The sequence below is a fragment of the Medicago truncatula genome, chromosome 3 (genome assembly GCF_003473485.1).
Source record: "Medicago truncatula cultivar Jemalong A17 chromosome 3, MtrunA17r5.0-ANR, whole genome shotgun sequence".
NCBI classification, from domain to species: Eukaryota; Viridiplantae; Streptophyta; class Magnoliopsida; order Fabales; family Fabaceae; genus Medicago; species Medicago truncatula.
This window is the reverse complement of record NC_053044.1, coordinates 52,455,038-52,468,486: the sequence shown is the minus strand read 5'-3', so window position 1 is coordinate 52,468,486 and position 13,449 is coordinate 52,455,038. Positions and strand designations below refer to the sequence as shown.

The 13,449-nt window shown below is 36.0% G+C and overlaps 1 protein-coding gene across 1 annotated transcript; it reads left to right on the top strand.

Moving 5' to 3' along the window:
* On the top strand, positions 1-8,433 carry LOC11428803 (chaperone protein ClpB4, mitochondrial). Its single transcript, XM_003603259.4, has 10 exons — positions 1-456; positions 1,198-1,416; positions 1,493-1,730; positions 2,416-2,611; positions 3,334-3,388; positions 4,193-4,343; positions 5,000-5,308; positions 5,591-5,856; positions 5,953-6,882; positions 7,735-8,433. Exons 1-10 carry the CDS (start codon positions 187-189, stop codon positions 8,041-8,043), a joined length of 2,943 nt encoding a protein of 980 aa, XP_003603307.1. The 5' UTR covers positions 1-186; the 3' UTR covers positions 8,044-8,433.
* The last annotated feature ends 5,016 nt before the right edge of the window (positions 8,434-13,449 follow it).

Genomic DNA, 13,449 nt, shown 5'->3' with positions numbered 1-13,449 from the left:
AATATGTGCAATCTAACCACTATAATTGACGATAGCAAATGGAATATGAGTTTGGCCCCTTCTCCAAGCTTCGAGAGACACCCATTCTATTCTTGCATCTCTCACAAAACCCCACTCTAAATCGAAAACTAAACTAAAACCCAACGCAACTCAATAATCAACGTTCTGCTATCGTCTTAACCTTCAATGGCAACTAGAAGAACTACAAAACTAATCAAATCAGTTTTCGCCGCCGTAACTGCTTCCAGAACCAGAACCCCTCTCACTCGTTCTCTCTCCGCCCCACTCTTCAATGGAAGCTTCCTTCACCCTTCACAAAACGCGAGAAAACATCTTTCACGCTCTCAGATTATCGACCCAACCACCAATGTCGCCTCCGCGAAGTTCCTCTCTCACTCTTTTACTCGCAATTTCCACGCCTCTGCTCCTTCTTACCGCTCCGCCGGAGCTTCTCAGGTTTCTCCAGTCCTTTCACTGTTTCCCTAATTTCATTTTTAGAGCGTTGCTTCAATTATATAGTTTAGTTAACAAGTTGATTTTGTTGTTACCGATTAATCTTGAAATTCATAAGCAATGTATAAAATCAGTGCAGGGGGCTCTCTTGTGCTGTTATTTTTTTCCCCTTTCCTTAGTTGCATATAGAAGCATCATGTTTACCTCCTTTGGTTTTTAGTGTGGTGTTTCTTTTCTTTGGGGTGGTGGTTTATGGTGTTCGGTCTATATGCGGCACTTTTGTATTCTATTTCTTTCTGTTTTTTTTTTTTGCGAGCGGTACAGTTTTTGTACTTTTCGACTTGAATAATATTAGCCGATTCAAAAAAATGTATAAAATCAGTCTCCTTTAATTTTGCAAGCTGCATCCTAATCAGACAGTTGAATTCATTAAGAATTCTTGTTCTGATATAATTCAGCTAATTTATTTTTTTATAGTAGAATAAAATTGGCAAATAAGTTTCCCTTAATAGACATTTGATATGCTGTGGTGTTGGTTTGAATCCGCAGCTCTCCACTTCTTAGCACTTAAGGTGTGTGAGTTTCGCCTCCAGGGTCACTAGAACAAAATAAAATGACAAATAAGTTAACAGTGAAGGGTTGAGCATAGAATACGGCATTTTAAGAGTATATTTCAGTGCAAGTTGATGATATGTTTTTCATTCTGGTTCACTAATGTATATTCTCTGTATTTAATTTAATCAGATATCACAGACGGAGTTCACAGAAATGGCTTGGGAGGGTGTTATTGGTGCCGTTGATGCTGCACGAGTCAATAAACAACAAATTGTGGAGTCCGAGCATTTAATGAAAGCTCTCCTGGAGCAAAGGGATGGTTTGGCTCGAAGGATATTTACGAAGGCAGGATTGGACAATACGTCAGTTCTACAAGCTACTGATAACTTTATAGCTCAGCAACCTAAGGTGTGTTACTGCGTATACTGGCAACCTACTTCAGTTGATACTTTAGAAAATTCTTACCTGCTGTTTTATTTGGCAGGTTACAGGTGACACTTCTGGTCCTGTAATTGGCTCGCATTTTAGCTCGATCTTGGACAACTCTCATAGACACAAGAAAGAAATGGGTGATGAGTACGTGTCTGTGGAACACCTTTTGCTAGCATTTCACTCAGATAAGAGGTTTGGGCAACAGTTATTTAAGAATCTTCAGCTTAGCGAGAAGACTTTGAAGGATGCTGTACAGGCTATTCGTGGAAGTCAAAGAGTAACCGATCAAAGTACGCATTTACATTTTAAGGTTTCTTATTTTTAGAAGAAAGATAAGAGGGCATGATTAGTTCTATATTGTTAAGAAAGAGCTGAAAATTATTAAAATTGGAAACAGCCTCTTGTGTAAAAAACAGGGTAAGGCTGCGTACAATACACCAATAATGGTGGGACCCCTTCCCGGACCCCGCATACGCGGGAGCTTTAGTGCACCGGGTTGCCCTTTTTTAATAAATTTTAAAAATACACTTAAAACCAAATCGCAATAGAAGTATAAAAATTTATTGAGTTTGACAGGATGAAAATAAAAAGAGTTATGTTTGTTTATGATTCTTTTAAGCTATGGTGTAATTGCAACTAATAACCTAAGTACTGAATTATAAACTGGCATCATATTAATATAAAGGAACCTCTTGTTTCAATCAGTTTCTGTGTGACTATAGTGCATATTGATTGCCTTCGTGCTCAATCCTTGATCAGATTTCAGGTTATGAATCAAAACCTGATTTTGATCTCAAATCTTTAGCTGTCCCCCATTCTCTTCCATTTAATATGTCTACGCTATTGCTTGAATTATGTAGTTTTCTTGAGAAATTACAATTTTATCTTACCGGTATCCTTTCTAGTTGCTTTGGTTTGTCGGTCAGTAGTTCTGAGTAACGATTTTTATTATTGTTGTGAAATAATTCTGTACAGATCCTGAGGGGAAATATGAAGCATTGGAAAAGTACGGAAACGACCTGACGGAACTTGCTAGGCGTGGCAAGCTTGATCCTGTCATAGGCCGAGATGATGAGATTCGGCGCTGTATCCAGATATTATCAAGAAGAACGAAGAATAATCCAGTTATTATTGGTGAACCTGGTGTGGGGAAAACTGCAATTGCTGAAGGGTTTGTCTAACATAATTTTATACCAATTCTTTCAAATGTGTCATCTAACAGCTAATAACACTTATTCTAGTTGTTACTGTTCTCTGTGTTCGTCCCTTATTCTTTGTGCATATTTTTCCTTCATGCATTGTTTTGGTTTTTCACATGCTTATTAGTATTGAGTTAGGGGCTATAGGTAATTCATCATGTATGCTTAGAATTCATTTTGTTCGTGTATTTTGGATTCCGAATTTATTTGCCTGTAATATCCTCTTTTGAATATAGTCTTTCCCAATAACAGGAAGCATGTCTTGTTTTATCTGAACACAATGTTTTGATTACCATGAGATTTTGTTGTCTGTGCCACTTCTAAGACGTGTTTATAACATCTTCAATGGAATTAAGTTAACTAGTCAAAGTCTTGAATCATGGATTCATTCTTAAGCATGTAATATGTCCTGGATTTTCTTACATACACTTACTTTGTGTAATTGCAACGAGCTTTGGAAATACAAATGGAATATATGGATTGCAAACACAGAACATGCTTTTGGAGTAATATTTTTGAATCAAACTGCTTCAAGTTCTAACACAGTTGATAAAGTGCAACAATTTGAATATACATTGATTGATTTAGAGTGGCAGTAGCTTATGTTTTCAATGCTGAACTATATGTTACCTTTGTTGCATGTTTCATATCCTATCACTTGATTATGCTAAGCTTTTTTTTCGTTGTTTTGCAGATTAGCACAACGTATAGTGCGTGGAGATGTTCCAGAGCCATTGATGAACAGGAAGGTTAAACTCCTATTTTCTCTCTTCACTCAATTATATAACGATAATATAAATTGGTTACTTGTTTGATGTAGTGTTAAGTCTCAGTGCAGGTTGATTGTGTTTTTGAAAAGGTCTAATCAAGCTACTTTGTGGTGGTGCCATGTTTTTCCGAAACCCTAAAAATATCTTACATTGAAAGTAATAAGGTTTACTTTGTTCCTGCAACTTCAAAGAATGAGCACAGAACCTAGATACTTTATAATTTGTAGACAGTACCCACCATTCCCTGCCACCCCACTCACCCACAAACAGATAAAGAAGATATCCTAGATATTTTGAAATACTAAGCATGTTTCTGCTAAAATAAAAATAAAAATAAGCATGTATCTTGCATTGAAAATAGACATTTGAGGTGGAGCGAATAATGTTATTTGAGAATGCCTTAGTTGCAAATAGTTGTCCCGCAAAAATGTTTATTTTTCCTATTTGAGACTCTAGCAGTTTCATTGACCCTCATCAAGCTTTTTGTTTGGGCTCTTAACAAATTATGAATTTATCATTCACCTTAGAAAATCTTATTGAGCGGTATACATTGTTTTTTTATATAGGAGTGTGATATTATAATTAAGAGGGCCATGTTGCTGTAAAGCTCTTCCTAATCTTTAACAAGCAGAGTCTAAGGAAGGATTTGACCCACTATGGGTGTCTAAAGTTACAGTTGGCAGCCTTTCTAGGGATTTAATATTTTTGTTTAAATTGCTAGGGATTTAATATTTTTGTTTAATTTGGTATTGAACTTTTGCTTTTACACTTGGTGCTTTGTAGTTGATCTCCCTTGATATGGGTTCATTGCTTGCCGGTGCCAAGTTTCGGGGAGATTTCGAAGAAAGGTTGAAAGCTGTCCTGAAGGAAGTTACAGCATCAAATGGGCAAATAATTTTGTTTATTGATGAAATACACACTGTTGTAGGGGCAGGTTGGTGTCTTGTTCTTGTTCTTGTTCTCGTTCTCCAGCTGCACAAGTTATAATCTCCATGTTGAGAATGTTGTGCACTTTCATGGTATTAAATCCTCAATAACTTAGCAGTCTAGAGTTGGATCCACTCATGACCTTTTTCTAATTAAATAGTTTAGTTTAAGACTTCTAGCACAGGATAGGCAAACTTATGTCTTGTCCATGGAGGATCTTGTGTGACGGTGTGTTAGAGATGTAATATAGAGCATGTGTCTTTAGCTAACAGCTTAAACTTTTAAGATAGTTGGTGTATAGTAGGACACCAGTCATCACAACCTACCTCCAGAACATTCGTCCCTAGGAATGTTTAAATCTGTTCTTGGTTATAATCAATTAATGTACATAATTGATCTCTTCTGTCAAACCAACTGACTGAAAAAAGTATTGCAGCAAACAACCGTCTGTACTCTATAATAAATAATAAATATTTTAATTATTTTAACACCAAAAAAATTCTGTTTTAAGTTTGTAGATTTGCCTTTGATGATTAACTGTACCTTCAACAAGACTGGGGTGACTTTCTAATTCATCAATCATCGTCCTCCCTAATTTTGTTCCAGCTCTTCAATTCAACCAATTAGTAATATGGTGTTTTTTGTCATTTGGTTCACTAATAGGGGCTACAAGTGGTGCAATGGATGCTGGGAACTTGTTGAAGCCAATGCTTGGAAGAGGCGAACTTCGATGTATAGGAGCAACTACATTGAATGAATATAGAAAATACATTGAGAAGGATCCTGCACTTGAACGTAGATTTCAACAAGTATTTTGCTGTCAACCATCTGTTGAAGATACAATATCTATTCTCCGCGGGTTGCGTGAGCGCTATGAATTACATCACGGAGTCAAAATATCAGATAGTGCACTTGTTTCAGCTGCAGTTCTTGCAGATCGATACATCACAGAACGCTTCCTACCAGACAAAGGTAGGTTTGGGCTCTAGCATTTATACGACAGGAATTGACTCATTATCACAGTTTATTTTGGTATTAACTTTACTATTTTGGATTTCTAGTCCTACTAAACTAACATGAAATTTTCATAATGAAAAAAATATCTCTCTTCTCTCCCTCCTCTTTCAAGCCTTCCGATCTTTGTGGTTATTATGTTTTAGAAGCTGAAAGTAGTCACTTGTTGCCATCAAGTTGGAAGGTTTTTGGTTGATTTGTTTATTCTAATACATACGTAATTAAATTTCTTCCTTTCAGCTATCGATCTTGTCGATGAAGCTGCTGCAAAGCTGAAGATGGAGATCACCTCTAAACCAACAGAATTGGATGAGATAGATAGAGCTGTCTTGAAGCTGGAGATGGAAAAACTCTCTTTGAAAAGTGACACCGACAAGGCATCTAAAGAAAGACTAAGTAAGCTTGAAAATGATCTGAGTTTACTTAAACAGAAGCAAAAAGAATTGGCAGAACAATGGGACAGCGAAAAAGTTTTGATGACTCGAATAAGATCAGTCAAAGAAGAGGTAATATTTGGTTTTTGTGTTGCCATTAACATAAATCCCCCCATCCCATGACCACCCGATAAATTTATGGTTCTGACATGTTTTAAGCATGTTTAGATTGATAGAGTCAACCTAGAGATGGAAGCTGCTGAGCGTGATTATGACCTGAACCGTGCTGCTGAGCTTAAGTATGGAACTTTGATGTCCCTTCAGCGCCAATTGGAAGAAGCTGAAAAAAATCTAGCTGAGTTCCAAAACTCTGGACAATCTTTTCTTCGTGAAGAGGTCACCGACCTTGATATTACAGAGATTGTAAGCAAATGGACTGGTATACCACTATCAAACCTCCAACAAACTGAGAGAGAAAAGTTAGTTTTTCTAGAACAGGTTCTTCATAAAAGGGTGATTGGTCAGGATATTGCTGTAAAATCTGTGGCCGATGCAATTCGCCGTTCGAGGGCTGGATTGTCCGACCCAAACAGGCCAATTGCAAGTTTTATGTTCATGGGCCCAACTGGTGTTGGAAAAACCGAGCTTGGCAAAGCTTTGGCCAATTACTTGTTTAACACAGAAAATGCTCTTGTTAGAATCGATATGAGTGAGTATATGGAGAAACATGCTGTTTCACGTTTAGTTGGGGCACCTCCTGGTTATGTTGGTTATGAAGAAGGTGGACAGCTAACTGAAGTGGTCCGCAGAAGACCCTACTCTGTGGTACTATTTGATGAAATAGAGAAAGCACATCACGACGTCTTTAATATCTTGTTACAATTGTTGGATGACGGACGGATTACTGATTCTCAAGGAAGGACTGTTAGCTTCACAAATTGTGTTTTGATTATGACTTCAAACATTGGCTCCCATCACATACTTGAAACCCTAAGTAGTACACAAGATGACAAAATTGCAGTTTATGATCAGATGAAAAGGCAAGTTGTTGAGTTGGCCAGGCAAACATTTCGTCCAGAGTTCATGAATCGCATTGACGAGTATATAGTTTTCCAGCCTTTGGATTCCAGTGAGATAAGCAAAATAGTGGAGCTTCAGGTAATGTGCTCATGCTATCTTTGACAACCTCATTCGCTTATTTCTTTCCTTTCCTTGGTATCCTTAGGAATTTTCTCGTAATTTTAATTTTAATTAGGACTAAACACAGGTGTTGTTCTAACGGTTCTGTTCCTGTTGTTCTTTTATCGAAGTAGGAAATGTGGAGATAAATAGTTGGTTCTGGTGTTTTGTATTTTTATCTTGTAAATGAAAATTTCAGAGGTCCTACTCTGATTGCAGAACAGCGCAAACAACACCAACAGAACAACATCTTTGTTTTGTCATTTACTAAAAACTATTATAGGATCTTGGGAAAAGGGTTGAATAAACAGATAGTTTCTTGTGTGTTGTGATGTGGTACAAAATGCTAACAAGTAGTCGCCTATTTTTATATTGATATTCTAGACTATAAAATTCTAATTAAATAAGGAAACAAATAACTTAGAGACAAAATAGAATCTGTTAGATTTGTTATGAAAAATAATGGAATATGTTAGGTTCCTATGATGTGAACCAAGGGAAATGTACCAAAAAGAAAGAAATATAGGAAATGAGTGCATCAATAAAGCAAGAAGAAGAAGAAAGAATCTGAAATGCTTGACAGCTAATTGAAGTTGACTTGCTTGACAGCTAAAGCAATTTTCTGTAGATGCTTATTTTGGTTGATGCTGATTTAAACATTGCTCTCTCTTGAATTCTTCTCCAGAGTTGGGGGTTCACCAATTACCTTTATCAAAAATTCAAATTAAATTATTATTTAGTTGATATAGTGTGTACAGTTTTCTGTTTGTGTTTGATTCCTACTAGTTGCCGAAGATGCATTGGTTAAATGTGTTTGCTTTTCTGCTGCAGATGGAAAGAGTGAAGGGCAGGCTCAAACAGAAGAAAATTGATCTTCATTATACTGAAGAAGCTGTTAAACTTCTTGGTGTGTTGGGTTTTGATCCTAACTTTGGGGCAAGACCAGTTAAAAGAGTAATACAACAATTGGTTGAGAATGAAATTGCAATGGGAGTTCTAAGGGGAGATTTCAAAGAAGAGGATTCAATTATTGTTGATGCTGATGATACTCCATCAGGCAAGGAACGTCCCCCCTTAAATAAATTGATTATTAAGAAGCAGGAGAGCCTTGTTGCGGATGCCATGGTTGCCAATGACTAATGTTACATTTCAGCTTCACTAAGATAAAAGCAGAGTCCATGCTGTTAGGAATTCATCAGTCTGCACAATCAATTGCTCAACTTCTTAGATTATAATCTTGGTCCTTCTATTTTATATATTACGGGTCTATTGAAATTTAGGACCTTCTTTTCAATTTTCTTAGGGTGTGCTGATCCACCACTTGATCTACGTTTGGCGTTGGTCTTAATAAAAGGTTTTTGTATATAAAAAAAACGGTTAGCTAACGGCTTGTATGTTTTGTTCTAATTTGGAATTTTGGAGGTGTCAAAATTGATTGTAGAAGTGTAGAACTTATTTAAACATATTTAGATGTTAACCATAAATTATTTTGTCATTAGAATTGATTATAATTTGAAGTTAGTTTTGTAACTTTTGACTTAAAATGTAATTTTTTCACTTCAATTCCTTGTCAAACCGACATTTATAGATATATATTAAAACATAAATTATTTTTCATTCTACTCACGTTAACTGAATTTATTTTTTTTTAAATTAATTTATTCAAAGATACTTCCTCCGTCTCTATATATAAGCACTCTTTGTCTCTAATAAAAGGGTGTTTGTATTTTTTATCACTGTATAACTAAGCATACATTTTATATATTCCATTTGTGCTATTATATTTTCTTTTATAATGTGATTATTATCTTCAGGGAGCTAACTATATTATAAGGGTAAAAACCAGAAATATTACATGTTTTGAAATAAAACCAAAAATCTTAAGTTTTATATTAGAATTAGACTATTTTATTAAAGTGAAATAAAACATAAAAAATAATTTAAAGATGAAAGTGTTAGATATAAGTAAAATTATGAATTAACACTTCAATAGATTGGTTCAACTTTGTTTAAAAAAAAATAGATTGGTTCAACTTGTAAGTATTTTTGACTTTTTAAATAGATGGTCTAAAGTCTGACACTGTGTTCATTGTTAATGAAAGCTTCGTACAAATATCACTAAAAAAAAATACTTCTTATGTCTTGATTAACTAAATTATTTGCTAATTTCACACATATTAAGAAAATGTATAAATGAAGGAGATATGAAAATAGTTTTAAGTGTTTTAGTTAAGTATTGATCCATTTTTCGATTTTTTTTTTTTTTGACCCTTTTATTAAAAAAAAAAATCAGATCTGACCCCTATGAAAAAAAAATCCAAAATGACCCACTTTTTTTTTTGTCCTTTTCCTCGTTCCTGCCATCTGAAACGGCGGGACTGGGCCGCCGGTCTGACTGGCCACTCTTTTTATTTTTTTATTTTTTTTGTCATTCCCGCCATTTGAACTGGCGGGATTCATTTTTTAATTTTTTTTTCGTTTTTTCTTTTTTTTGGCAGCATTTTTTTACATTAAAACACAAAAAATAATAATGATAGATAAAAATATATTAATTTATTTGAACACATAATACATAACGTTATTAATTACCGATTATTTATACTCGGACAATTTCTCCTAATATGACCGGTATGCCGACACAACCCACACTGTCTCGGTGTCGGAGTCCTCTCCACCACCACCTCGTCCATTTCAGTCCTTATGCGGGTACTTTGGGTCGACCTTTCTTTAGTCTTCGCATGTTTGGATTATGGCAAAGCACGGGACCGTCGTATGGGAGCCAATAACTCTTGTCGTGGACTACTTTGAAGGTTGTGTTGTAGATGGAGTAAACACTCTCGTTTTTGAACACAGGTGGAATAAGGGTTGTGTAGTCATGGCGAAATGAAGAACACGCGGCTATGACATGAGAACATGGCAAATGTAAAGCTTGAAATTTCCCACAATCACACCACCTCGCTCGTAGGTCCACTTTGAAAGTTCCCATTGGCCTTCCCTCCCTGTAGTTGACGGTCTCACGGACTGAGAAGGTATACCTTTCTCGGTCAAACTGTTCGACATGATGGGTGTTGGACTTAACAATGTCATCCTTAATCGCATTTTGGCAATATTCACTGAACAAATCTCCGGAACCTATCCTTGCAAACGCTTTTTGAGCCCTATCAGCAAAGAGACATGCCAGCCTATAGCAGGTTGATTGAACTATAGGTGTAACAGGTAGGTTGCGTGTTCCCTTAAACACAAAGTTCCACGACTCAACGATGTTGCTCGTCATGTGGCCCCATCGTCGACCCTCATCATATGTTTGAGTCCATTTTTAATTGATTCATGTCTGTCGGAGACCATGCATACACATATTCCCTTTGTGACGTGCCTTCTTAGATTTTTCAAAAAAAAACTCCAGCCCTCCTTTGTCTCACCTTCGACAAGCGCAAAGGCGATTGGAATCGTTTTGTTGTTTCCATCTTGTGCTACCGCAATCAACAATGTTCCTTTGTACTTGCCATACAACCACGTCCCGTCGACATGGACAACTGGTTTGCAATACTTAAACCCATGGATGCATGGATAAAAGGCCCAAAATAGACGATGAAATTGTGTCTCTCCATTCTTGCCAATTTGCGTTTTTAAATCGAAGATGGTCCCTGGCATTGTCTCCTTCATCACATTCAACCATTGTGGAAGATCATTATATGATTCCTCCCATTTCCCGTAAATAGATTCGATGGCAGCGTTCTTTGCTAACCACACCTTTCGATATGTGGTTGTGTAGTTAAACTTTTCTTTAATGTGCGCAATGATCAATTTTGGCGTTACCGAGGCATCCGCATGCACAAGTGTTTTGATGCTTTGGCTTATAAGTTTGTAGTTGAGCTTGCGATGATCCTGTGACATTAAAGTCGATGTGCAATTGTGTGGACCCATCATAGTCCCAATCGACAGAAACATTCGTATTCTAGTGATCGTCGGTAGGCAGAGCATCATATGCATCAACGTCAACGTTACGCATATGCAGCGGGGGACAGTAAGCGGCTCTGATCGGCACTGCCTGTAGCGGTGGTTGTGGTTGTGTGCCAGCCATAATGTTCCTCCAAATATCTTCCTCTTCATTTCTGTTTTCATGTTCGTCTTCTTCATCTGCATCATGCTGAAGTGCCTCGTCTTCGTCACTTTCACTACTAGTTTCTTCTTCTTGATCTTGAATGGTGTCTGGGATGTCTTCAAACTGACGAGTGAAAAGATCTTCTAGGCGGGTTTGTGTTTGTGGTTGCGTTTGCGGTGGTGGTTGTGAAGATGAGGGTTCAAATTCATATTGTGTTTGTGAAAACGGTTGGGTGTACGGTAATTGTTGTGATGAAGAAGGGGGGTCAAAGTCATCATGGAGAAAGCTCTCCAACATCAAACTATTCATTTGATGACTTCAATCCAACTCAATACACCACACAAACCAGTTATTCAGACCAATCACAATACTCCTCGTTCAACCTACCAACCCCTCCACACTTTGTAAACTATCCCCAAACAAGCTACGCACCTCAATGGCCAAATTCACAAACTAATACCATAGAAAGTCTGGCAGCAGGGTTTAATGACGATGACTTCGTTAATGAAATCTGGACCAACTCAGCTTCACAAGTGCAAAATGAAGTCGCTATGGAAACTAATGATGATGTTGAAATTCTTGACAAGGATGTGGAACAGGAAGAGCACGAGGAAGAGCAAGAGCAAAACCAACGACCCGTACGAAATAAAAAAGATAAATTATGTGCTACGGGAGGTCATAGTTTACATTGGCGTAAATGATTTTCGCGGAGAAAGTAGTTTTTATTTTTATTTCTTATGAATAAAATAATTAGTGTTTTTAAATTAAATATATCATCATTATCATTACTATAGTTTTAATGTAAAAAAAGAAAAAACGAAAAAAATAAAATAAAAATGAGTCCCGTCGGTTCAAATGGTGGGAATGACAAAAAAAAATTAAAAAAAAAAGTGGCCAGTCATGACGCGACGGCTGTGAGACCGGCGGCGCAGTCCCGCCGTTTCAGATGACGGGAACGAGGAAAAGGACAAAAAAAAAAAAAGTGGGTCATTTTGAATTATTTTTTTCATAGGGGGTCAGATCTGAATTTTTTTTTTTTATAAAAGAGTCAGAAAAAAAAAATTCCCATTTTTCACTATCATAAATGTAAGGTGGAATATATTGAATTGAAAGTGATGAAAAGAATATTAATGAGAGTTATAAAGAGAAAAAAGTAATTAATATTGTATTGAAAAGTAAAATGACTCACTTATTTATGACACTTTTTTATGGGTCTTGTTAACGAGTGTCCGGGGCACTCTTTAAGCATTTTATAAGAAAATTATTCCATAAAAAAGTCAAAGATTTCAATTTCCAATGTATTAATTACAAAAAAAAATCAAAAAAAGTTACCTTTTAAATCTTAAAGAGTGCCTCGGGGTACTCTTTAACATTTCCTTTTTTTTTTATAGGGTATTGTTAACTAATGCTCCCGAAGCACTAGTTAAGGAAACATAAAAAGAAACATTTGCATTAAAAACATCATTATTTACACTTTTTAAATTTTAACTACACTATTTCCAAAATATTATATTATATTTGGTTTCTTTAACTAGTGGTCCGAAGACACCGATTAACATTTTCTTTCTTTATAGATAACTCAATTATTAATTATTAGGCTTAATTGCACTTTTGGCCCTCTAATTTTCAAGAAGTTGCGATTTTGGACCCCTAACTAATTAAAATACAAAACACCCCCCTATGTATTGGATCTTTGGCAGTTTTGGCCCCTTAACTAATTAAAATACAAAACAGCCTCCTATGTATTGGATCTTTGGCAGTTTTGGCCCCTAGACCAATTTTGACTCGGTCAATGCTGACGTGGAACTTCAAAGCCGCCACGTGTGCATTGTTTTAATTAAAAATAAATAAAAAAAGCTGGCAAATTTATACTTTTAGTCCCTTAACTTAATTTCAGGTAACAGTTTGGTCCTTTATCTTTTTTTTTTCATTTCAATTTGGTCATTTTTGTCCATTTTTATATACATTTTCAAGCTTCAAATCTAATATTCTTATGCAAACATAGACGAGGATCATAGATTTGAAGATTGAAAGACCATAAGAAAATAAAATCATGAATTTTAAACTTAAAATCATATGAAAATGGACAAAAAGGACCAAATTGAAATGAAAAAAAGATAAAGGACCAAACTGTTACCTGAAGTTAAGTTAAGGGACTAAAAGTGTAATTTTGCCAAAAAAGCCACATAGTTTACCTGTGTTTGAAAAATTAGAATGTCACTTTACTTCCTCGTGTTTTTAGTTACAATTCGAATACGAGAGAGATTCAATCGGAGCAAATCCATGGTGGTGATGAAGCAGTGGCAGAAAGCTTCAAGATTTTGGAACAAAGGGTTTGGAGAGAGAGAATCAGTGTTTTAGAGAGAGATGAGAGGAAGAAGAGGGAGAATCAGATTTTGGAACATGATTTCCTTCCTTTTTTTTTTTCTTTTTTTTTTTTTTTA